Source organism: Puma concolor, chromosome C1 (genome assembly GCF_028749965.1).
Source record: "Puma concolor isolate L17-30 chromosome C1, mPumCon1.1.hap2, whole genome shotgun sequence".
In the NCBI taxonomy this organism is placed as follows: Eukaryota; Metazoa; Chordata; class Mammalia; order Carnivora; family Felidae; genus Puma; species Puma concolor.
Window position 1 is genome coordinate 102,297,631 of NC_141674.1, and position 24,231 is coordinate 102,321,861.

General features: G+C 43.9%; 1 protein-coding gene across 2 annotated transcripts in view; it reads right to left on the reverse strand.

Moving 5' to 3' along the window:
• Positions 1–24,231, reverse strand: part of TBX15 (T-box transcription factor 15) — a 105,047-nt gene that overhangs the window by 13,585 nt on the left and 67,231 nt on the right. For both annotated transcript variants that reach the window (XM_025912208.2, XM_086717948.1), the window contains exon 6: positions 14,280–14,344. In XM_025912208.2, coding sequence (XP_025767993.2) covers positions 14,280–14,344 — 65 coding nt within the window. The remainder of the gene's footprint in view (positions 1–14,279; positions 14,345–24,231) is intronic.

The window sequence follows — 24,231 nt, forward strand, 5'->3', positions numbered from 1 at the left end:
GTTGAGGGTCACTTACTTGAGACAGTCAGACCACAGGAAACATCCAGGATTTTATGAATACATTAAGGCTTCTCTGTTTCATTGATACTGGAGGTTCCATTAATTGAAATATGCACACAGTGCCTACTTTACCCGTCAATAAATTATCTCTCTGTCATATATATGAGGTGCTGATGGGCACAATTTCAACATAACTGTCCAAGTTATCTCAGACATATTCTTGCTGATATTCCAAGTCCTCGGAACAGAGTCCTGGCTGGGGCTTCGTTTAAAGCTTTGAACATAGCTTCTGATTATTGACTTTTCTTTAAAATTAACTGCTTCGCTTCTATCTAAGTGGAGGGAAGGGAAGTTCAGGGACTACGGGGAAGGCAGGACAAGGAGGGTAGAGAAAACGAGGTGACATAGTCCTTTCATTGCAAAGTTACTGGAAGGTAACATGGCGTCCCTTCCCAGAAAAGACAAGCTTTCCCTCCTGAGATGAAAACACGCTGCCTGTCCTGCTCCCTAGGCAATACATTTCCAGAGTTGTCTTCAGTCCTGCAGACCAAGAACAAAGTGAAAAGTTTTATTTTAAGTGAGAACAAATATCCTTTCCTTATAAATGACTATAAGATCCCCTGAGGTTCTTCTCAGATGAGCTGCTGATACACTGATTGGCTCTTTATGTTGGAAAATCTCCTCTCTGAACAGCCCTTACTTGCACAGTTAACTTTCTAAAGTCTTCCCTGGAATCTTGGAGGCTTTAAATACACCAATGTTGGCAAATCGAACTCTGTATTTTTAGAAGAGGTTGAGAAGAGAGGGTGTTGCATGGTGTTTATTAGCTGTTAATCTGTTAAAAGTAGGAATAGAAGACGTGTCCACATACTCACCTACATCAATGCTGAATACAGTACATGAAACTATTTGTGGAGAGAAAGAGTCCAGGCAATTAGGGAGTTCACAATAATAAGGGGATAGGCAGATAAAGGCATGCCGAGCTTTGATGATTGTAAGAAAGAGATAGGCCGGGCCTAGATCTCACTGCCTTGCTCTGGAATGCTGGCCACCCACCAGAACATCTTAGGATTCCCTTTAATGGCACGGCAGGCTCCCTGCAAATGGCAAGGCCTTTGTTGCTCCACCTCCGATTCCATTCTTCCCAGGAACATGTACTAACGAGGGGCAAAATATTAGCTCAAGGACAAAGAACAGTCCCTTCTCATTTCCTAATAAAGTGACAGAAGACTGAAGTAACAATAATATACTGTTATACTTGCCAATATTGTATTTATTAGAGAAATATAAAAAGCTTTGATTTCATTTTCACAACAGGCAAAAAGATTGTGGCAAAGGTATTCATGATTTTATTTAAGCAGTCAACTCTCTATAGGATAGTGGCCATTTGCCCATCTGTCCAAGTCTAAAATCCAACTGAAAGACTGAGTCGTGGAATCAATAGGTTTAAAAATTGGGAAAGTTGGGGTGCCTGGGTGACTCAGTCGGTTAAGCATCTGACTTCAGCTCAGCTCATGATCTCGCAGTTTGTGACTTCGAGCCCCACGTCGGGCTCTGTGCTGACAGCTCAGAGCCTGGAGCCTTCTTTGGATTCTACGTCTCACTCTCTCTCTGCCCCTTCCCTGCTCGTGCTCTGTCTCTCTTTCTCTCTCAGAAATAAATAAACATTAAAAAAAATTTTTTTTAATAAAAAAAACAAAAGGGAAATTCCTGGGTATCACCTACTTCTACTTCCTGTGATGCCAGCTTGGATGGTTATTCAGCCTTTGTTGGAGTATTTCCCAAGGAAAATACTCAGTTTTCTAACAGACGTTAGAAAGTTCTTTCTGACCTTGGGCTGAAATCTCTGATGTAACTTTTACCCTCTGGTTCCTTTACCAATGAGTAAATGGTGACAGTGCCAGACGGTTTCCACATCCCCTTCAGGAAGACTTTCCTTAGCTGTTAATGTAATGCACGAGATTCCACATATGGACACAGCCATGGTCTATCCAGTCCAGGGGTCGGTCACAAGATTGATGTTGGTGGTGGGGTGGTGGGGGAGGGGTCATGACTACCAAAAAATAATGACTAAGACCACACATTCCTCACCACACTTGGCCGTGGCTCCATCCTTCATAGAATTATCCTGGATACTCCCTGAATCTATTTATATATGCAAAGCATGTCTCTTTTTAGAAAAATTAATCCTATTTGTTTACTATATGCCACATCTTATTTGTCCTCAAACTCCATTAAGCTTCACTGGATAGATCTAATTGTTAGAAAGTACTAGTTCTATGTATCAGGCTCGGGTGATGGGCCACGGCAAGATAAGTTCCAGGTAATCCAGGTAATAAATTCCCTCTCCATCACTAGCATGTCTGCTTTGGATCCCATGTTTCTCTGTGTCCCAGTGCTTAAGGTGATGCCTATTGCCTGGTAAGACTCAATTTACGTGCACTTAATTCATTAAAAAGGAGTAAATTTTCACCCTGTGTTTTATTACTGAGCCATTGTTTCATGAACTGTAGCCAGCGTAAAACTTAAAAAAACAACTTGATGGAAAATCAGGACTCTGAAGACAAAAGGATTCCTTTGGTATTGGAGAAGTGGGACTTGTTTCCATAGCTGTTTGTGCCTTTCTTGACTCAGGTCTCAGAGGAGTTTCACTTTTCCTTTGGTTTCTTCTGTTCCAGTCACAGAATTTCTGACCTGCAAGTCTGAGTCCCCTATCAGAGGCCCGTCATTTCTACCCTCATCTTCTCTTACAAGAGTCTTTGCCAACTACCCATTAACATCTTCAGCCACTTGGACATCTATTCAAAGTTTATCGTGAGCAGCACATTGTTTACTTATTCATCACCACTGAACGCTGGGTTTGTAAAATTTTATCTTAAGGTTCTTAAAAGTGAATTCATTGCCTAACAGATTTAAAAAAAAAAAAGAAGGCAGTCTTAGGTAACCTCACGTCATTAACATGTTCCACATGGTGGGCCTCTCTGGGTCCATTGCACACCAGAGACCTGATGTCACGTCTGAGGTTTCCAATCAGAGATGATCATATTGGCAAGTGCCTCCTTCTTGCTTACTTTTCCTTGTTTGCTCCAGTGACAAGAGAGGCCATATCTAACCCTTTTTGTTCAGTGCTTTGGCTGAAATCATCTCTCTGATTTCCAGGCCTCTTCTCTTTAGACTTTTCAGTCTGCTCACTGGCCAAACCAACAGAATGTGCTCAAGAGGAGGGAGAAAAGGAAGGAAAGGAAGCAAGCCAAAGATCTCTTTTACAAATTGATGATGCCTCAAGATCAACTGATTTGAAAAAAAAAAAAAAAAGCCAGACTGCAAAGAATTATTCTTCCAAATTCTAATTAAAAATAAAATGTGGGATTGCCCCGCTTTGGAGTTCAGCAAATATTTGATCATTATAACAACAATTATAACTACATTCATGAATCTATTAGGTAGCACGTTGATGTATACTTTGTTTTTTATTTGTGTTGAGAGACAGGGTTGCTTTTTATGATTCTTCTATTTATTTTCTCTGTAGTTCTGACTTTTAACTCTTCCCCAAGTTATTTGCTGGTGATTCTGGCAACAAAGGGAACCTATACTAGGGATTGATAAGGCCATCGGCCATCTGTCAATAACAGACAGTCAAGAAATACAGAGATGGGGTTTTGAAGTCACAAAGAAGTTTTCCAACCAGTAAATGTGCCGTGTTCAGGAGATTTAAAAACAAAAAAGAGCAGAGGGTCTTTACTGTAATTTGGGAGCGTCCTGTTTAACAAAAAGAGAAAAACGTGTAGGGGTGCCTGGGTGGCTCAATTGGTTAAGCGTCCAACTCTTGATTTGGGCTCAGGTCATGAGCTCATGGTTCACGGTTCTAGCCCGACACTGGCAGCATGGAGCCTGTTTGGGATTCTCTCTCTCCCTCTCTCTGTCTGCCCCTTCCCTGCTTACACATACCATCTCAAAATAAATAAACAAACTTAGAAGAAAGAGAGAACAACATGTAAATGACTAATTCTGACCTGTGTGATCAGTGCTACACTGACGATACATAGAAGATGCCATGGAGCCCTGAACAAGAAGTACTTCCTACACCTGGGAAACTCCAGGATCACTCCATGATAGGCCAGTGACTTCAGCTTCATATTAAAGGTTACTCAGCAGTTTCCCACACAGACAAGAGGCAGAAAGACCTTTCCTAGGAGAGCTAACAGTGTGCGCAAAGCCTTGGAGGTATGGAAGGGAAGGCACGTTCTGGGAACTGAAAATAGTTCAGGGTGACTGGAGCTCCAGGTGCAAGATGAGATGATGGGGCAGATACTGTGGATATTTATGCCATGTTAGGTGCTTGGATTTTATCCCATGGGCAGTACTGCACCTCTGATCTTTCCTCTCTCTTCCTGTTCCAGCATTTGAAAAGACACAGAACCAGAATACACTGTTCTTTCAGATCTAATTACCATATCTCAACTTTCTAATCCTTTCTCTTAGACTGTCCTTCATCCACTGAGGTGAGGGCAAACCTTCCACACCTCCTTCTTTCCTGGATCTGGTATTGGCTCCTACGTATTTGTTGTCCAGGAATATTTTAAAAGGCCCCCCAACAGAGGTCTGCAAATTGGAAACAACACCAACAACAAGCCATCATTCAAAACTTGGCTTTAGATGGTACAACAAGTATATCTACACGCTTGATTGGCTGTCACTGATGTGCCTTACAGTGGTTTGGAAGAACGGGTGTCCAATGGGCACATGCTTGGAGTTGAGTCAAAACTGTTCCTTCCCAAGGGATTCCCAGCTCGGGAACCCTGCCCCCCACCCCACATGGAGTCTGAATGGGTAGCAATGGGACTCTCGAAGGAGTTTTCATTGCCTCAGGAAGTACAGTAACAATCCCTGATGACACAAAGCAGGCTAACTAAAAGAGTAAGTTTCTTTGCATTTGCCTGGAATGGTCAAACTTTAATTTGGTAATCACACGAGATGCAGATTAGCACAGTGGTTAAGAAGGACCAAGAGCAGGGCCCCTGGGGGACTCAGTTGGTTGAGCGGCCGACTTCGGCTCAGGTCATGATCTCGCAGTCTGTGGGTTTAAGCCCTGTGTTGGGCTCTGTGCTGACAGCTCAGAGCCTGGAGCCTGCTTCAGATTCTGTGTCTCCCTCTCTCTCTGCTCCTCCCCGGCTTGCACTCTGTCTCTCTCTGTCTCTCAAAAATGAATAAACGTTAAAAACAATTTTTTTTTTTTTTTTTAAAGAAGACCAAGAGCTTTGGAGCCAGACTGCCTGGGCCTAAACTGCAACCCGGCTGCTTATCATCGCAATCTTGACCAAGCCATACAACCTTCTCATGCCTCAGCCTCGCTTGTTACTTAATAAATGCAGATTGATTAAAGACAAAATACATCCAAACAAGAGAAAAAAACATAATGAAAGTTTGAGGACCATCGGTCTAACTCAAGCAAACAAAATCCCACCGTCAGTTCAGGTTGTGACCTGTAACAGGAGAAAACACTCTTATTTCCCTGGAATTCAAAACTGTGTCAGCCCTCTGGTTCTGGATTGAATGTGGAGGGACCTGCACGTTACCTAATTCCATCTCTCATTCTCTCCTCAAGGAACTGAAAACATGTCCCTCAAGCCTCTGTAGGCCTCATTATCTTGCAGATATTTCAGACTCCAATATGTTAGCCATTAAAAAGACGTCACTCTGTTAGATGACACCATCCCTGGGCGAGAGCCATAGATAATAAAACAACTGCCAACTTTCCCTGGCAAACCAACGGAGCCAAGAGGACAATGGTGGAAAAGGTTCATGACAGAGGAGAGAGAACAAATAACAAGGCAGAGAAAAATGTTAAATACTGGCTGGAAGACCAAAAGCCAGGGGACGTGATAAACAGCCATGGCCTGGAAGAAGAGGGGGAGTCTGGCAGGATGCTGCCACCAGAGTCTAGTACAGGGCCAGCTACCTTGACCTGTAGATGCAGCAGTTCCCAAGAGGGAGTCTAGTGCCGATTACTTACTTTAGATCTGCTAAATGGCACCCGTGCCAGGGATAACAAAAGAGTCTGAAAAATCTACAGGGGCTAGTAAAAGTTCCAGGAATGAGCAGGATGAGACTGGCTGGAAAAACACAGTCAATGGCTTTGGGGAGAACAAATAAAAATATAGAAATTGAAAGTGAGGGAGACACTTGGAAGTCATGCTGGTTGAAAGAAGGCAAGTGGTCAGTGCACTGGCTCTAAGTTTGCTATGTGAGCCTTCATGAGTGACAGGGACCCGGAGAGGGACAAGAGCAAAGCTGCTGACTGGCAAGCTGTGCCTAATAGAGGACAGTGACATCACCCTCTGGATGCTGCCATTGGCTGGATTTGCAAATTCTGAAAGCTAGTACCTCACTCTACTCAGCTTTACCATCTATCAAATGGGAAACACTCTAACAATACCAATCAACTTGGAGATAAAAAGGGAAAACCTGGACCACCGATACTACGTGAGATGATTATTACTAATGTTATCGTATACTTATGATTCAAATTGCTGGAAATGAATATACAAGGTTGAACGGTATGAAACTGCCGATATTTTACCTCTTTGACCCACAAATATAGTAATTTCATATGTTCAGCTTAAGAGGTAGGCCAGGGTGTGGACAAGACTGGAAACACTTGGTTGTAACAGAATTCTTCTAACAGACTTTGACAGAGACCCACCCTGCACACTTCTTCCCCAACTCACAAAGAAAAATGGTTTCTTTCAGACCTAAGCACCGATGACCTGGCCCTGGGGCTAGTGTCTGGCTGACTTTTCCTCTTCCTTCCTTTTCATTTCCATTCACTGGAGGCATTCTGATTCCACTGTGGGTTTTGTGAGAAAGGGCTGGGCCTTCACAAGGTTTCCTGTCTGTGCTCAAGAAGGTGATTCTTCACTCTATGAACATGGTCTTGGGACAGCAGCTGCTGAAGAGGGGGGTCACAGGAAAATCTTTTACTCCCAAATATCCACCCCCGCCCCATCAATGGAGATTCCTTCCTTTGTGCTAAGTATTAGCCTCATTAAGCATCCTCCTCCTGCAAGCAAATATATCCATTCCCGTAATGCAGTTAATGGCTCCATTTTTAGATCACTCTTCCCTGAAATATTATGTAAAGGGACACTAGGCACCAAGAAGGACAGCCACCAGCCACGTTCCCAGCAAACAGCAGTGCTGGCTGAGAATCAGCCTAGACACACATTGCCTCATACACCTCATCCTGAAGTGCCTCTTGTTTTTTCAGCGAGGGACAACCTACAGTTACTTGTATGAACCAAGTGCCCCATGATATGAGGCCTGCCTCCAGCTCCTTTCTGATAGTTCCTAAGTGGGATTTGAGTGTCGTGGTAGAAGCCTCCACAGGTGGCCTCCAGAGAAAAAGATACCCTTCTAAAAAGTTTCACCAGTTCCCTGGACCGCAGAAGGGCCACTCCACTGGGGACCTACAGCAGTGGAACCAACAGCAGTGGCTTCTGAGGCACCACACGAGCTGGGAGTATCCGGATGAAACCACATCACATGGGACAGTCGCCCTTGCAGTTGTCTTAGATGCAATGGAGGCTGGGAGTAAGGTAAAACCCAAGGTCAAAGACAGGATGAAGGCTACTGAGAGAACCCAGAGTCATGCACTCCATGCTACTATTAAGACAAGTTCATAGAACCTTTCACAATCCAGACAGATCATAATTTTAATCCTCTCCTTTTTATGTATGTGTTTGCTTTGGAGGAAGTCCCTGGGAATTGTATAAAATTTCCCAAGCTGACTTGGGCTTTCTGTAAAATCTTGGCAGCCACTCCTAGCAGAGACAAGGCCTCACATTAGATGTGGACTGAGAGACCCAGAGACTCTTCATTCCTTCTGTTCCTCTGCTATCCTTTTCAAGTGCAAGGTCTTTGCAGGTGTAATGCTCCCCCTAGCTGAGCACAGTGGGCTCGTCAGGCTTGTGGACAGATGTATCTCCCCAGGCTGCTTCTTGACCATGGGACACACTGCAAACACTTGGTTCTCTTCAGCTCCGTGACCTTTGTCTTCTCTTTGGAATACACTGTCCACTGGAGTGCCCAACCATAAAGATGCAATGTTACCTCTCCGTTCGCTACTGAGCAACCTTTCTCAACTAAACTTCACTCTGCCTGGACTCAGTCTCTGGGACTCCTTTCCTGCACTTACAGACTCTGAAACTAGCAAAAAACATGTTCCCACTGTTCAGAGCCAGCTCTGACGGCCTGAAGGGTGTGTGTGTCTAATCTAGGATGAGGCTAAATCAGTGTCCACAGCATCAGTCCATCTCAGATGGACCTGATCTCAGATTTGAAACAACATTGCCCCCAGTCTTGAGACTAAGCCTATTTATAGATTCACTCTTCCTTCCCTTCTTAGTTCGTGTCCAAAACTAGTTCTCCACTATTGTTGCATTTGATTCACCCTTGGTTGGGGTAAGGTTTTCTCACTCCAGAGTTCCTGGTTTTTAATTTCTCTGCCACTCATCAAATCTTTTTGCTGTTTTGTAAGTAAATGAACAATTATCATTTTACTCTGTGTACCTGATGCTGTAGGAAATAGCTTAAGACTACCTGACATAGGTACAGTCTTCAAGGAACTCTTTTTCTTTTAATTTTTTTAATGTTTATTTATTTTTGAGAGAGAGAGAGAGAGACCACAACCAATGGAGGGGCAGAGAGAGAGGGAGGGACACAGAATCTGAAGCAGACTCCAGGCTCTGAGCTGTCAGCACAAAGCCTGACACGGGGCTCAAACCCACAAACTGTGAGATCATATCATGAGCCAAAGTTGGACACTTAACCTACTGAGCCATCCAGGCGCCCCATGGAACTCACATTCTAACACTGGGCAGAGCCCAGGAACACAGACCACAAGACATAAACTAATCAAGCTGAGGGGATCTGTTTTCCCTAGGAATAGGAAGGTGTTACTATCTCCTCCTGGAAGGAGAAATCTCCCAGAGCTAACTCTGGATATCATGCCTGGGACTAGGCCTGATTAAAAGCAAATATACATGGATCTCCTCCAACCTCCCTAAAGCCAGATTTAGGCCACATAATTTCTGAGAAATCTAGGAGGAACAATTTAGAAGTAAACACAATTGCCCTCCCATTGCAGAGACAATGCCTGGAAGCAAAATCTGTGAGTGTCTCCATCCAAAGGACCACCTGTCTACCACTCTTCTCAACATGAACACACACACACACACACACACACACACACACACACACTTCTGGTGGAGACTTCTAATCAGGGGCACAATCACATGGCAATGCAAAGTAGCAGCGCCATAAGTACAGCTTGAGGAGTGGTGACCTTGTCACACAGAAGCATGTGAATGGCACTTCCTAAGGAAGCAGGGAGGACTGTGACAGGCTCTGGTGATGATGACACCACAGGGATGACACCCTGGCTCACCGGGGCTTCTGGTGGGGTTCTGAAAGGCCCAATTAATGTCACCTCTTGTCCTCATTTGAGCTCAGAATAAAGTCCAAGAAAGTCCTGGGAGCCTGAAGCAATGGAGACTGAAATACCAGCTTTATTACTGACAAAGGTGTCTGGATACTAAGGCGTAGGTGTAGAGGCTGAACGAGCGGGCTAGAACTGCCCTGAAGAGGGACCACTCCCCAGAATGGCAGGCTGCCTCTTCTGGACTTACCATCAATGGCAAGAGCCCAGAATGTACACTCACTCTAGGGAAGCAGGTCCTAAAAAGTCCCCTTTCCCAGGCTCAGCAATCAGATGGGGCACTGCGGTGCCCAGTGAGGGGAAGGAGAGAGTGATAGGGCTGGGAGTCAGGAGTACTCTCCATGGATTTCTCTTTATATTAAAATATGAGGTGGGGCGCCTGGATGGCTCAGTCGGTTAAGCATCCGACCCTTGATCTCAGCCCAGGTCATGATCTCACGGTTTGTGGATTCAAGCCCCATGTCAGGCTCTGCACTGACAGCACGGAGCCTGCTTGGGATTCTCTCTCTCTCTCTCTCTCTCTCTCTCTCTCTCTCTGCCCCTACCCAGCTCAGGTTCTCTCTCTCTTTCTCTCTCTCAAACTAAACATTTAAAAACTATATATCAGTAATGGAAATAAGTGTCCTCACCCGAGCCTCCTCAGTTCTTCTCTGTGTTCAGGACACTGCGGTCGCCTGGCCGCACTCAGAGGGTGCTGCAGAGAGACGCTGGCAGGGTGGGAGAGAGTCTGGAGAGGCATTTGAAGAGAGGGCAGCGGGTGGCTGTGTCTTCCCCATCTGCCCTCTACACCCCTCCCTTCCTGAGCCTTTGGATTGCGCTGCGATAGATTGAGATCGACAAACCTAAACGTGTTTTGGTTTGAGGTTTGGCAAATTCTGTAACTGCAAAGTATTCCACAAATGTTTTGTGTTCTGCAAAACCAAAAAACATTGGCCAAGCACTTTCCCCCCTTAATTTTTAAGCCCATGTGTTTTTAAAGGAAATGTAATCCGTATGTTTTGGGTACGTTTATATGCAACTCATCAAACCATGCTCCTCTGTATGAGTCATTTGATGTCTAAAAGGCATGAGGAAGATCATAGATTTATAAGAACTCTGTTAGCACAAGCAGGGCAGTAGGTGAGGCACTGGCTGGAAGGTGATGAACTGGATTCTGGTGTTGGCACAGAGCCCCCAGATCCCAGAGGATTTACAAATAATCCCCTCTATCCTCATCAGTCTTTCTCATCTGCAACTTGACATTAGTAATTCTTGTCCTTATCAGATCCTGCAGGCAGGTAGTGAGATTTCAAGCCTGATTATCAGGTAATTTTGACCTTTTTAAAAGAGAAAATACAAGGGCCACTGTACTAGCCCCCAGAGGTCTATTTTAATCTAGCTTCCCAGAGCACCGGAGGATAAAAATGGCTTCTATATCTAATGATTCATCTTTTCCCTATTGTGAGACAGGGGACTTCAGGGTCATCATGTCATGGTTTCACTTGCTAGGGAAGACCAACCTGACTTCCTGTCCTCTACTAGGGAATTCCTTATTTACAGGGGGGCACAGCAAGCAAATGACAAAGCCACGGGGAAGTCTACAAAGACAGACAGAGAACACACATTATTGGCCATTAGAGGAAGAGTTCTAGTCTCTAAATCTGTCGAAGGTAACATAAGTCAAGTTTAAACTCTTAGCATGATAGAGCACAGAGTGCACAGGTGGACCTGGGAGTTAGTGCTCCAGCTTTCCTGTGTGACACTAGCTCCCTGAGCCTCAGTTTCCCACAATATACACAAAATATAGGTCATTTTAAAGATTAGAAAACATGTAAGTAAAAGATCTTGGACACAGTAAGTGTTCGATCTGAGATAATTTCTATAACTATTAACATTACTTAAAATAAAATAGCCTGCAGGTTTTAATGGGACAGAACGAAGAATCACCACACTACCAGAAAAATTATATATAAATAAACCACTGAAATGGGCTAATGAGGATCCATAGTTCTGCCCTCCTGGAGTCCTTACAAAGAAGAGTAGCCCACTAGGCAAGACAAATGACTGTCTGTCTGAACAGTAAGACATTCACCAGCCCTAAAGCAGACCCAGGCCAGGACCAAATGGTGTGTCTAACTCCCTTCTAGCCCAGTGAGGGGATAGGAGAATCTCAGGACCTGAACCAAGATGTCATCACAACTTCCTAACCATGGCAAATGCTTCAAGACATGTAGACTTATTCCCAAGACTGAAGTGTGGGCTTCAATTCCTAGAACATAGCTGCAACACTGGTCAATACAGCCTATCCCAATTTTCTGTCCTAGGTCAGGCCTCAGAAAAACAAGGACTCCAATGGGAGTAAAAGGCAAAGAAGAAATCAAAACAACCTTTGGAGTGCCAAGAAGAAAATAAACAAATAATTAAATGCCACTGGAGATACAGAAGGAAAGAAAGAGAAAGTGGTTGAATAACGAAAGTCATTAGGGTTGACCCCCAGCTGTGTCTAGGGCAGAAATTCTTGACTTTTGGTGACAGAACCTTCCAAAAATCTGGAGAAAGCTAGAGACCTCTCCTAAGAAAAATGCATACCTGTTCATCCACACACGATTTTCCTTATAGTATCTGGGAACTCACAGAACCCCCCAAATCCAGCCATGGGCTCTTAAGCTAAAGATCTTAAATACCCTAAAGACTTCTTTATCAAAGGCCAAATTCTATTCTGAGAACATCATCACTAGCAAGGTCCTCAGTAAGTCTAGAATGCAGAGCCCTGAAAAGGAAGCAACAGGAAACAGCTCACAGGCAAGTTCTGTAACCTGAACATGGGATATAAACTAACTGGCAGAGAGAGTACCCATTCCTCACTGGCTACATTTTGAGGACAAAGGTCTTTTCTGGAGTCCTTATGCCTGAGTTCTAGTGTGGCCACACCACTAACCAGTTGCTTGATCTAGAACACATCACTCAATTTTTGTCATCTTCAAACTAGAAGTTCAACTGAATTCTACCTTAATCAATAGGTGTAACCTCAAGAAATTCTGAGGTAAATAAAAATTTCTAGAAATCTAAATGGATTTTAAATATACAAAAAAAGAGTTTCATAAAGAAGTTCTTCCATAGGGGATGAAGAATATACTTATCACAATGAGCACTGAGTAATATATAGAATTGCTGAATCTCTATACTGTATACCTGAAACTAAGGTAACACTGTACGTTAATTATCCTAGAATTTAAAAAAGCAAATAATGTTTTAAAAAAAGAAGTGCTTCCATTAATCATTTTGTGAAGGAAATGATCGCTACAGATGACTTTTAGCATACATCTGGGTTCTAACAGAATGTGCTATAAAGTTCATGAAGTGATTCTAAATATAATACTAAACAGTTTCTCTGAAAACTCTTGCAGGGAAAATAGCACAGATAACTCTTGACAATCTGTGTCATTTCGATGTAAAGAAATGCCCCCCGGATGAGGAAAATGTCTGAACACTAATGTAAATAGTTACTGCAAAGCCTGCACACTTTAACATTTTTTTTAATGTTTATTATTTTTGACAGACACAGAGAGGGAGCAGGGAAGGGGGCAGAGAGAGAGGAAGACACAGAATCAGAAGCAGCTCCGGGTTCTGAGCTGTCAGCACAGAGCTGAACACGGGGCTCAAACTCACAAACCGTAAGATCCTGACCTGAGCCGAAGTTGGACGCTTAACCGACTGAGCCACCCAGGCACCCCTTAACCTGCACACTTTATAAAACATGCGTGTCACATTTGTGGTTTCAGTACAGTTTATATAAAGTGAATTTTTCTGACTGCATAACTTTAGGTAGATCTGTGTTTCCATTTCAGTTCTCACCTAGCTCTCTGGATAACAGATTTTAATTTTACAGAGGAAGGGTGAGAAAGAAAGGATTTAGACAGAAGCAGAATTAACCAGAAAAATGCCATGTCGCTAAGTCCACTTACAATAAGAGCAAACAGTCCCTCAAACGTCAGCTGTTCCTCAGAATTTCCCTATATGACAACCTAATCCTAATGATGCTGGGCCATCAGGAAAGGTTGGGTTTTAGAAACTGTCTTTATCAAGGTAGGCAACATCTAATATATTTTGGGAACGTGTCTTAGGAGAAAAATGGCTAATTTCTTACCAATGTTTTAGCTCTTAAAGGTAATAATTTCCTGGGCGCCTGGGTGGCTCAGTTGGTTAAACATTTGACACTCGATTTCAGCTCAGGTCATGATCTCATGGTTTGTGAGTTCGAGCCCCGCATTGGGCTCCACGCTGACGGTGCAGAGCTTGCTTGGGGATTCTCTCTCTCTCTCACTCTCTCTGCCCCTCCCCTGCTCATGCTCTCTTTCTCTGTCTCTCTCCCAAAATAAACTTAAAAAAAAATTTTAAAAGGTAATAATTTTCTGATAATTTTTATTTGTCCACAATTCCTTGTTTCCTGATAACGCAAAATAAATGAGATGTCAGTGTAAGTGCTATAGCCACCCATGCACTTATCAGAAAAAGTGGCAAAATCTTCTGAGGATAATAAAGCACCATAAAATTTGTTTTAAGTGACTGGATTACCAAGCATTGATGTACAGTGTGTTAACAGAAAGTTGGAAAATTCAACTTTTGGGGGACAGCTCTTTGATCCTCGGATCAGCTGTCCATTTCTCTTTGCCTGAGTCAGCAGAGCGGCTAGTGTGCAAGCAGTCTCCGACAAGTAGGAGCCAAAAGCCACGCATGGGGAGCCGGGGGAAAAATGTCACATAGAAGAGAAATGTCGGTGAGTCTCTTTCTCAATTATTCTTACCTGTTTCTTCCAGAATCTCTGAATCCTTTAGCAAAAGGGTTTCGATCGATTTTTAATCTGGTGATCTGGAAACAAGCAAAAAACATAAGTTGTGTTTATATTAACGGATTTCTTTTTCGGTTGCTCCTAGAAAAATAACAAAAATCACTCTGTTAGTAATGGCTCTTGTTTTTATTTAGTTTCCATTAAGTTTGAGATTTAAATTGAAATGGAGATAGGACTCGGGCCTGGCACACAGATGTCTGACCCAGCTGACACACTTCTCCCTAAAAAACCCAGGTTTTCCCGGTATGTGACTGTAAACTCCTCTGCTCACCTTTCCTGCCCCCCCCCAAAAGAGGCTAAATCATTTGCCTAGACAAACAAAGGCATGGAAATGGAAAACTGGGCAATGGTCAAGTCCATGGAACATGACACACAGGGAGCACCTGAAAAGTGTTTGCTGAGCGAGTAAATAATGAATGAATGGATTCAATCCAATCCAGTGAAATGAGGGCACCAGACAACTGCCTCAGCCTGAAAGACCCAAATAATTGCACATCCCATCTCACTTAAGTTGCCCCTTCCCTGTCCCTAGAGATCATTCATTTAATGACCTAAAGTGGTCTTGTAAAAGACCCAAAAAGCAGCTAGACCTTCATCAAGGTTGCACCCAAGGCAAAATCTGCAAACGGGGACTCAAGGGAGCTGGCTACAGTGCATTTCTTCCAGTCTCCAAGGCTCACAAGCAAATCAGAAGACACAAACCACTGTGTGGCCCAGGTTGGGCAGGTCCTCTGGAGCATCTGGCTCAAACTCCACTTCAGTGCAGAAGTCCCTGCCTACTGCATCTGACCTCAGTCCCCTCGAACTCGGCGAGGTTTGGACACATCACCCTCATGCCTCCAGACTAGACCAAGCCTGACCAACAAATTCCACATGTGCTCTTTCGTTTCCACTCTCAGCCTTGGTCATGGGAGGCCCTTTCGAGATCTTTGTGTCTAAACCAGATGTGAATGACTCACTACCTTCAAGCAACAGAGACTTAGGGGTGGGGGCGAGGGAGCTCAGGAAAGGATGAAAGGCACTCTCAACGGAAGGTAATTCTACACAGAGGGAATCTCATTATTTAAGACCACCTTCCCATTTCTGCTCATTGCAGACCTTATCAACTAGGATGGCTACAGTTATTTCTTATGGAGCAAGTCTTTCCAAGTCCCTCTTTTGCTCACTTTGTCAGAGTGGAATTTCCCAAAGCCGCAGTCTTTAAAGGTCTTTAAAATGCAACGTGAGATTCCAACCAACAGACTCTGACTTGAAAGTATCAAAGTTAATTTTTTTCCCCTAAAACAGTCCTTGCCTCTAGAATGGCACACTAATAATGTAGCACTAATAATGTAGCAAAAGCAATTTTACATCTATTTTATAGACCAGAGCAGGAGCCTGAAGCCTTTGGCTTTCTAAAGTCTAGTGTCTGCCCTGTGAATATTGTATTGCGTTTAAAGACTGTCACTGCTTTTCTGTTTTTGACTTAAAATCCGTTCTTTCTTCCTCCGTAATCCGCAGCAATAAACCACACACCATATTTTCTTTTCAAGTTGGGGTTATAATATTTTATTTTCTCTTTCAAGTTGGCTTATCCTGTCCGGCTCATTTATGATAGGGGTTCCTGATATATGGTTGTGCTGCCATGTTTGGGGGGCCTCCACAGGCCCCTGTAAATAAAATGACATTCTATTTCATGGGCCTGGGAGAAAAGGTTGAAAACCTGTTTGCCACAGCTCATTCTATCTCAGGCCAAGAGGTCTGCATGGCGATTTAATAGAAAAATGCCACCAAATGTTAGGAAAAACAGCACCTCTATACTTGTTTCAAAGCTTTTAATGTGAGATTTACAGAGCTTTATGTAGTGTATACTCATTATTTGTTGATTATCAAGTGCCTTTGTGTGCAAAGCAAGGTGACAGGATGCATAGGTGATAGTGATATATAGTCCGTATTTGGCTATGTATTGTCTGGCCTTCCCCCCCCCCCCCCCCAGACAGAAGCTTCTAATCTAGAAGTAAAAAGCAGATATACACACCAACACAAAACAGAAATTGATAAGGTTCACAACAAAGGCAAAGTGCCGTAAGAACATAAGAGGAAGTAGCAATGGGTCCAAGTTGAAGGTCTCTGAGGCTATCTCTCAGATATAGCACATGAGCCAGGCCTTGAAGGATGTGTAGGATTTTCATGAAACATGCAAAAAGGGGAGAAAGGAACAAGGGAAGCATTTACTAAGAAATGTCCTACATAAGCCAGTGCACCGAGGTATAGAAGCATGAATGAATGAATGAATGAATGAATGAATGAATGAAGCATACTGGAAAAACACTGAGAAGTCCAATTTGGCCAGGGCATGGGGTAGGAGACAGCTAGAGGCTGCCCTCAGGCCCTATCACAGAAAGCCCTCATTGCCCTGCTTAGGCATTTACACACCCTACAGGCAGAAGAGAGCCATTTAACAATATAAGCCAAACTATGACCCCAGTTAACGCTGGTGCTGACAACTTTGGCCGTGCCTACCAATACCAAGTGTAACAAGGACAATAATTTGGAGGAACAAACCAATGTATTCTCAACCTCAATAAATCCATAGGCCCACAGTTCCCATATGGAGAGCCAGCCTGGTAGCCTCAGATCTTGTGAATATCTCATATAGCATAGGAAGGGATGCGAATGACAGCTGGGCCATACAGCCTGCTGTCCTGCGGAAGACAAGGATGTGACACAAGACGAATTCGTATCAAGTGGAAAGAGAAGTAAAAGGTCTTCCCCTCGCACCCCAGTGGAGTAGGGAAAAAGAGGAAGCCTGGCAGGGCCACCTCCATACATACATAGGGCTGGCCGCATCGAAGTGAAAATGCCGCCTGGTCTGATGAGTCAGGAAGAGAGAGAGGCCCAAGCTAGCATCTGCAGGCCTCCTATTGCCCTTCCATGGGGGGTCAGGGACTCAGAGGTCCTCACCTGCCATGCCAGGGAAGGCAGGGTGGCCCTAACCCCAAGGTGCTACAGCCTAGGCAGGAGCCAAACAGAGGACCTAGACGAGCCCTGCAGGGAGGCGGGGCCAGCCAGGGAGGCCCAGGAGGTCCAACTGAGGCAAAAACACAAAGGCACAAGCTGAGTAGTCTTCTATCAGTAGAGCGTGTCCACACAAAGGACCCAAGGTCGAGAGCAGATAATGACAGCCACCAGCAGTGAGGACCACAGCACAGGGACCCACAAGTAACCACTTGAGGACTCACGACCCCTGCCGCCTCTGCACACACGCCACACATGTGGCCATCTGGGATAGTGCAGAAGGCTCACTGGAATAATTTTCAACTCTACTCCATAGTTCTGTTTATCAATTAGACCCAAATATGGCAGTCAGTCTCCACCTCCCCACCTTCCACCAATACACCGCCATCTTTTCACTAAACTACTCTACATAACCTTTAAACTGATCTCTCTTCTCTACACAGCCACCAAAGTGGTCTTTGTGAACATGTACATAGATCGTGTCATTCTCTTCAGTGGTTACCACACCACTCAGAACCGAATCCAAACTCCTTGGCTGGACTTGCGAGCCCGGCGTGGCCCCTGCCTAGCTCTCCATCCCCACCCACACTCCTCCACGCCTGGGCCACAGGCTCCTGCCAAGCTCAAGCTGCTCTGAGTGCTGGAAAGTGCCAAGGCCCTTCCCTGCTCAGACCCCTCACACTCACTCAACCCCCAGACGAAAATATTCTTTACTCTTTACACAGCTGCTGCCTAGTCATGAGTCTCAGTCCAAATGTTATCTCCTGAGAGAGATGTTCCTTGATCATCCCTCCAAACAGGGTGCTTTCAGGTAGGAACCGCATCCATTTCATATACCATTTTATCAAGAACTGAACATGACACGCTATTTGTGTTCAATGAATGAATGAGTGCGTGAGAGCATGAATGAATAATGTGGAAAACAGGAATCACCAGCGCCAGAGCGGTAACCGGCCCTAGAGAACACAGACCAAACAACTCCCTCGATTCTATCTGCTTTCACTGCAGCACTGCAGACGAGAGTCTTCAATGTCCCACCAGGCAGAACGAGAGGTCGATTAGTAACTCTCCGTATATCCAAAGCTATTCTACAGCGGTCATGTTCAAACTTGGTCCAATGATAACGAGGAGGCATGGAAAGTCCAGAGGTTGGGGAAGCGTTTTTCCTCACTGATTTGATTTCCACGACCTTCTACTGATTGGTAGAGTCTGTGTCACTGGGGGCTGTAGCACACAAAGAGGTGGCTGCTGGCCTGCCACCATTGGTTTGAATAATTTTCACTGACCTTTCGCCAAGGCAATTACTAAATGAGGGACACCTCACGGTACACAGCGTAGACATAAATAGCACAACCCACAAAGACAAGGAAACTTTGATATCCTGAGTATGATTTTATAATACCAAGGCTGAAAAGGCCTTCCCTTATGAACACTCTCTTAGTTATTCTTATTTTTTTTTTTTTACTATATTGCTTGAAGGGTGTTCATCAGGGAAGAAAAAAAAAACTTAGCCCATATAAAAATAAAAAATAAAAAAGCCTCTGCACTGACTTGATTGGAACGTGAGAACACAACTGGCTCGATAGTTCAGTACATAATGAGTGGCTCAGAACTCCTATTGGATTTGCTTACACAGACCTGGCTGTGGTTTCAGACTTCCGATCTGGTTCGTGTAGCCAATTCTCATCAAGAAATAAGACTGTGTTACCTGAGGAGAACAGGGCTGTGTCTTTTTGAAATCTAGTTTCCTGTTTGGGGGGAAAAAAAATCAAGGTTCAGCAGTCTTTTCCCCTTAGAGAAGACAAAGACTCTGCAATGGAAATTTCCTGCTAATTCCATGAGGACATGCTGGCGTCAGCTTCTTCCAAGAAAAAGCATAAAGCGTAGAGTCGCCTTTATTCCCACCTCTACCACTTTATTCTCCACGATGAGATTCTGGGCATGGCGTGCCCTCCTCTCTGCCTTAGGCCTGCCAAGTTGGCACTCCAAGAGCAAATAATAGTAATAATAACTTCAGTATGCTAGCAGCCCTGGGAGTCTACGGGTCAGTCAGCAAGGGTGGGAGGAAGGAATGGGAAGGGGGAAAGAAAAGCAGAAAATATTTTATGAAAATAGAAACTCTTTCTTCACATTTCACTACTACTTATATCCAAAGAAGCAAACCACAAATCTGTAAGGAAACTAGTAGTGAAGGTGTGTTGGCTAATTATTCATGCAGTCCTTTTCCAGGCACATATTCAGTGCTGTGCACTATGAGATAGACACAAATACCTTAGCATTTTGGAGATGGAAGTGTCCTTCTTCTTAATTAGTGGTTTCTGGGCTTCAGGCCAATTTTAATACCCCCCCCAAACATTTGAGGGATCAACATTGATATTCAAGTTCTTTATTCTACCAAACGAAAAGAGTTACATCTATCTACTACCTCCTGCCATCATAATTTTATAAAATAAATGACATTTTAGTGTCAAAAAAAGTGAAAAGGACAAATTAACATATGGTCTATTTAAGTGAATGCATACAGGTATAAAACTGCCCTATACTGTCTTTATTGTTACATCTTGCAATGGATTATAAAAAATTTCTCCATAGACTGGTGGCTGAGAAGCACTGATTCAGAGCAAACCATCAACTCCCAAACGAGAATTCTGAGGTGGAGTGATTTGTCACAGGCAGTACAATCCTTCAGCTACAGAGCTGGGTCTAGAACCTGAGTCTTTTCACCCCTGACCTGGTGATGGGGTCATGAGAGAGGGACAGCACACTAACAGTTCGATGAAGGAGAGCTCACCTGCAGCTGAAAAATGTAAGGGATGTTGTAAGAGGGAATGTTAGGAGGGTTTATATCTGTACCGAACTTGAAGAGTGGAAGGAATCTAGACAGATAAAGAGGAACGGAGAGGTCATTCCTGGAAAGACAACAGCACGAGCAAAAGCAGGGCGGCTACAAAGCGCAAACCATGGTAAAACTCAAACCAGATCGCTGAACTCTTGTGGATGCATGACGAAGACGAGCGGAAAGTGACCCCAGAAATGTAGCTGGTAACTAGCTACAGAGGACCTTAATAGGAAGACTTGGGATCTCGGGCTTTACTCCCTTAGGCGCTGGGGAGTCATAGACAATTAGTGACAGAGAAAGGATGCAATCAGAGCTGTGCTCTAGGAAGATCCATCCCTCAGCGAATATACGTGATGGCTCATGAGACATTAAGCGTGCAGTCCAGGTGACTCAGCTGGAAGCTGTCACCACAGCCTAAGCTGGAGGGAGGGCAGGTCCAGAACGAGGGCACAAGCAATGAGAGTAGAAAGTAGAAGATATTCCACTAGTAGAAGCAACACAGCGTAATGGCAGATCGGACGTGTGGAGAGTCAGGTGTCCAGCTGGTCTGGCTGACGAGATAGAAGCCAAGAGGAGATAGACCTTAACAAAGGAGAGGGCTAGGAGGAGTGACAATGAACAGTATCGCTTGGAATATTTTGCTGACCAGCAACAAAACACCAAGTTCCCGCCTTTCAAGTGTGGACTTGCTACAACTCTGTTGGTCTAGACCGTTGTGGAGGTTACTAAATAGTTGACAGACATGAACATTCTAATAATTTTTAATACTTGTGTGTGTTGACTGCCTCTGCTTGAAAACAAGAAATTGTTTCCAACCCTCATTAAAAATCATGCAGAAAAAAAAGAGGAAGAAATTACGATTTCAGAGCTAACAGAGAACTTAGAAAACACAGGCCAATTGCTCGTTTTCCTGAAGAAGAAATCGAAGCCCAGAAAGAGAATACCTTGCTCAGAGTGACACAAATAGCTAGTGGGACACTTAGGACAAAAACCCAAGTCTCTAAATGCCTAGCCCACTGCTGTCCTTCCCTATCCAGGAAAGGACACTGCCTGAATCTGACTGACTGAATAACATTTCACTTCAATTCCATTCCTTCCATTGTCCTTCCTTCACTGAGTTCCTGAGAACAGTGAGGACCCCCCACCCACCCCCTGCCCACTGACTTTTCCTCTTTCCTCTCTCACAGGCCTCCTAACCATTCCCTTAAAAAGAAATACATGAGGTAAATACTTTTGCCATAAAATATTAATCGTTCCCATTCAAGAAAGTTGAGGGAGATAAAAACAGTAGTAGGTGATATAGCTCACAAAAGAGAATAGTTTATACTACCCGGCATCTCCATGACAAGTCTGAAAATTATTGCTAGGTAACAGGATGCAGACCCCAAGATGCCTGGGGGAGAGACCTGAGGTTAGTTTGCTTTATTAGGAGACACTGTGTTATATGAAATCATATCTACACAGCCAAAGGGAATGTTAAATAATCGTGCCTGTTGATGTGAGACTTGTTAAACAGGCAAAAGCTGTTATCTTGATTTCAAACTGCACAGAATTGAGTATGTGTGACTCATCTATTTTGAATGTCAGCACATCATGAATTCACCAACGTGACTTGAGAACAGAAAGATCAAAGTAGTTGCCTATTGGTTATAATCCCTTCAAGAGCCAATGCACGTCCTCCAACTCCCAACGATTCACTTTCTCCTTAACGAGCAATCTATTCTGTAAAATTGCCTCTACTCGCCACTCCCCTTCATGCCTGTGCAGACCCAGCTGTTTACCAATTCAGGCTGACTGCTATGAATCAGATGCCAGGTTTGCGTCAGCAACTTGACGCGTGTTCCCTCATCGAGTCCTCGTCACTAACTCGATGAGGCCAGGACATTTTCAGACCAGGAAACACGAGTGAAAGGGGTTAAGAACCTTGTTCAAGTTTGTCAGTTTGTCAGTGGAAAGGTCAGAAATCAAGCCAGGTATGTCTGCCACTGAATGCCATGAAGTTAATCATGGCGTCCTGCCCCCAGCAAACCACCACTGCCCCCCCACCCCGGTCCAGAAAAAGACAAAATATTTATACAAGTAGAATGTACTCAGACACGGGAACGCTGTCTATGAAAGAAGGTAGAAAAGTGCAAGGGATTTCAGATTTCCCTGTTAGCTCTTCTTTTATTGTCACAGTGAGTTGTGGCTTTCTAATTTCAGCTTGGGTCACAGTACTGACCCTATTAGCCTCTACAACCGATCTCGGCGAGGCAGTAGAACGTTCATTCGCCAGTGTCCTAGTTTGCTGCACACACTAAATTCTGAAGTTGTAGTATTTGTTGCCACAATCTCTACCTTCATGAGAAACTAATGATTAAGATGGTGGGTGAGTGTTTTGGAAAAAAGTCCAATCAGTGACTCAAATAACTTAGACTCGTGCTCCCCCTCTCCTGAACCACAGTTAATCCCAAGGTCCCAGTCGCTGCAACGGGCATGTCTATATTGATGCTCTATCTTGTTTCAGAGTTTGCAAAAATTTTTCTGATTATGAAAGTTTCCTGTAAGGACCCTCGATGGCCTCTGCTCTTTTACTATCTAAGGAGTTTGAGAGGGTTCAATAGTTTTTAAGTAGCACCCAAAGCAAACTAAAACTCTTCCTCTACTTTAGATCAAATGTAGCATCCACCAGGAAAATCTGAAGTTGGGAATGCTTTACAGCTGCTGAGAAAGCCCAGCAAGCAGACAGTACTTGTCTACCAGACTAAGGGGTTGTTGTATATCAAATGCCTCTGGAGGCAAAGAACATCTAAAAAGTCTTATCCAAATGCGCTATGAAAGATTAAAATAGGGGCGCCTGGGTGGCGCAGTCAGTTAAGCGTCCGACTTCAGCCAGGTCACGATCTCATGGTCCGTGAGTTCGAGCCCCGCGTCAGGCTCTGGGCTGATGGCTCGGAGCCTGGAGCCTGTTTCTGATTCTGTGTCTCCCTCTCTCTCTGCCCCTCCCCCGTTCATGCTCTGTCTCTCTCTGTCCCAAAAATAAAAAAAAACAACAACAACAACAACAACAACAACAAAAAAAAGAAAGATTAAAATATTCTTTCTCTATGAGCCAAAGATTATATCACTTTCACTTGCCTGACACACAGTAAGCACTCAATAATATTTAGTAAATGATTATTTTTCCTCTATTTCTTTCTTAGAGCACTAAGCATAGTATCCAAGTACGAAAGGTATTGAGTGTTGTGGTAGAAAGTTCATTTTGCTCCAAGTAGGCCCAAAATAAAAATATGCAGGCATATTAAAATAAACAAGTGAAAACTCTTATTTTCAGAAAGGGAGTCACTGCAGGATCCTATTGAGGAGACAAATTGTCAAAAGATGAAATACACTCTAATTTACAAAAACAAAATTCACATGCAACTGTCGGGAATTGCATAAAGTGAGATCACTTGTAGATCCATCGAGCCACCCTCCTCAAAACAAGAACATTGTCTAGAATGCCCACAACGATTGCAGACTCACCGTCTCTCCCCCTCTCCCTATGCCCCATCCCCACATACTTCCCCCATTAGTCTGGCCAATTTTTATGCACGTCTCAACATCAGAGAAAGCATCGACTCCTCCGGGAAAACATCCCTCATTCCCCAAACCCAAAAGCACCCTCTCCACGTCTCTGTCCTTCAATTCCACTGTTTTATCCTTGTGTATTTACGTGTCTTTCACTCAACTCAAACTTTTCTTTCCTCGTGGAGAAATAAGTCTTCACCTGCTCGATCTCCCTACTAAACGTGCAATATTGTAAGTTCTAGAATATTTATGGAATGAAGAAACATATTGCTGACATCAAAACACAGATGTTAGGGTGTGGCTGGTGATCACACAGAGGTAAATTTAGTCTGATAGTGTAAATGAAAGCAGTTGGGTCTTCAGTGGAGCTGGAGAGGCTTGATGACTTTGATGTAGCCGATGCAGGGATACACAGAAAGTTGCAGAGAAGAGGGAAGGAATGAATCAAACCTTGGTACTTGCAAATGATGAAGAACATTTGCGAGAATGCAGGGGAGATCATGAACACAGGTCCAAGTACAG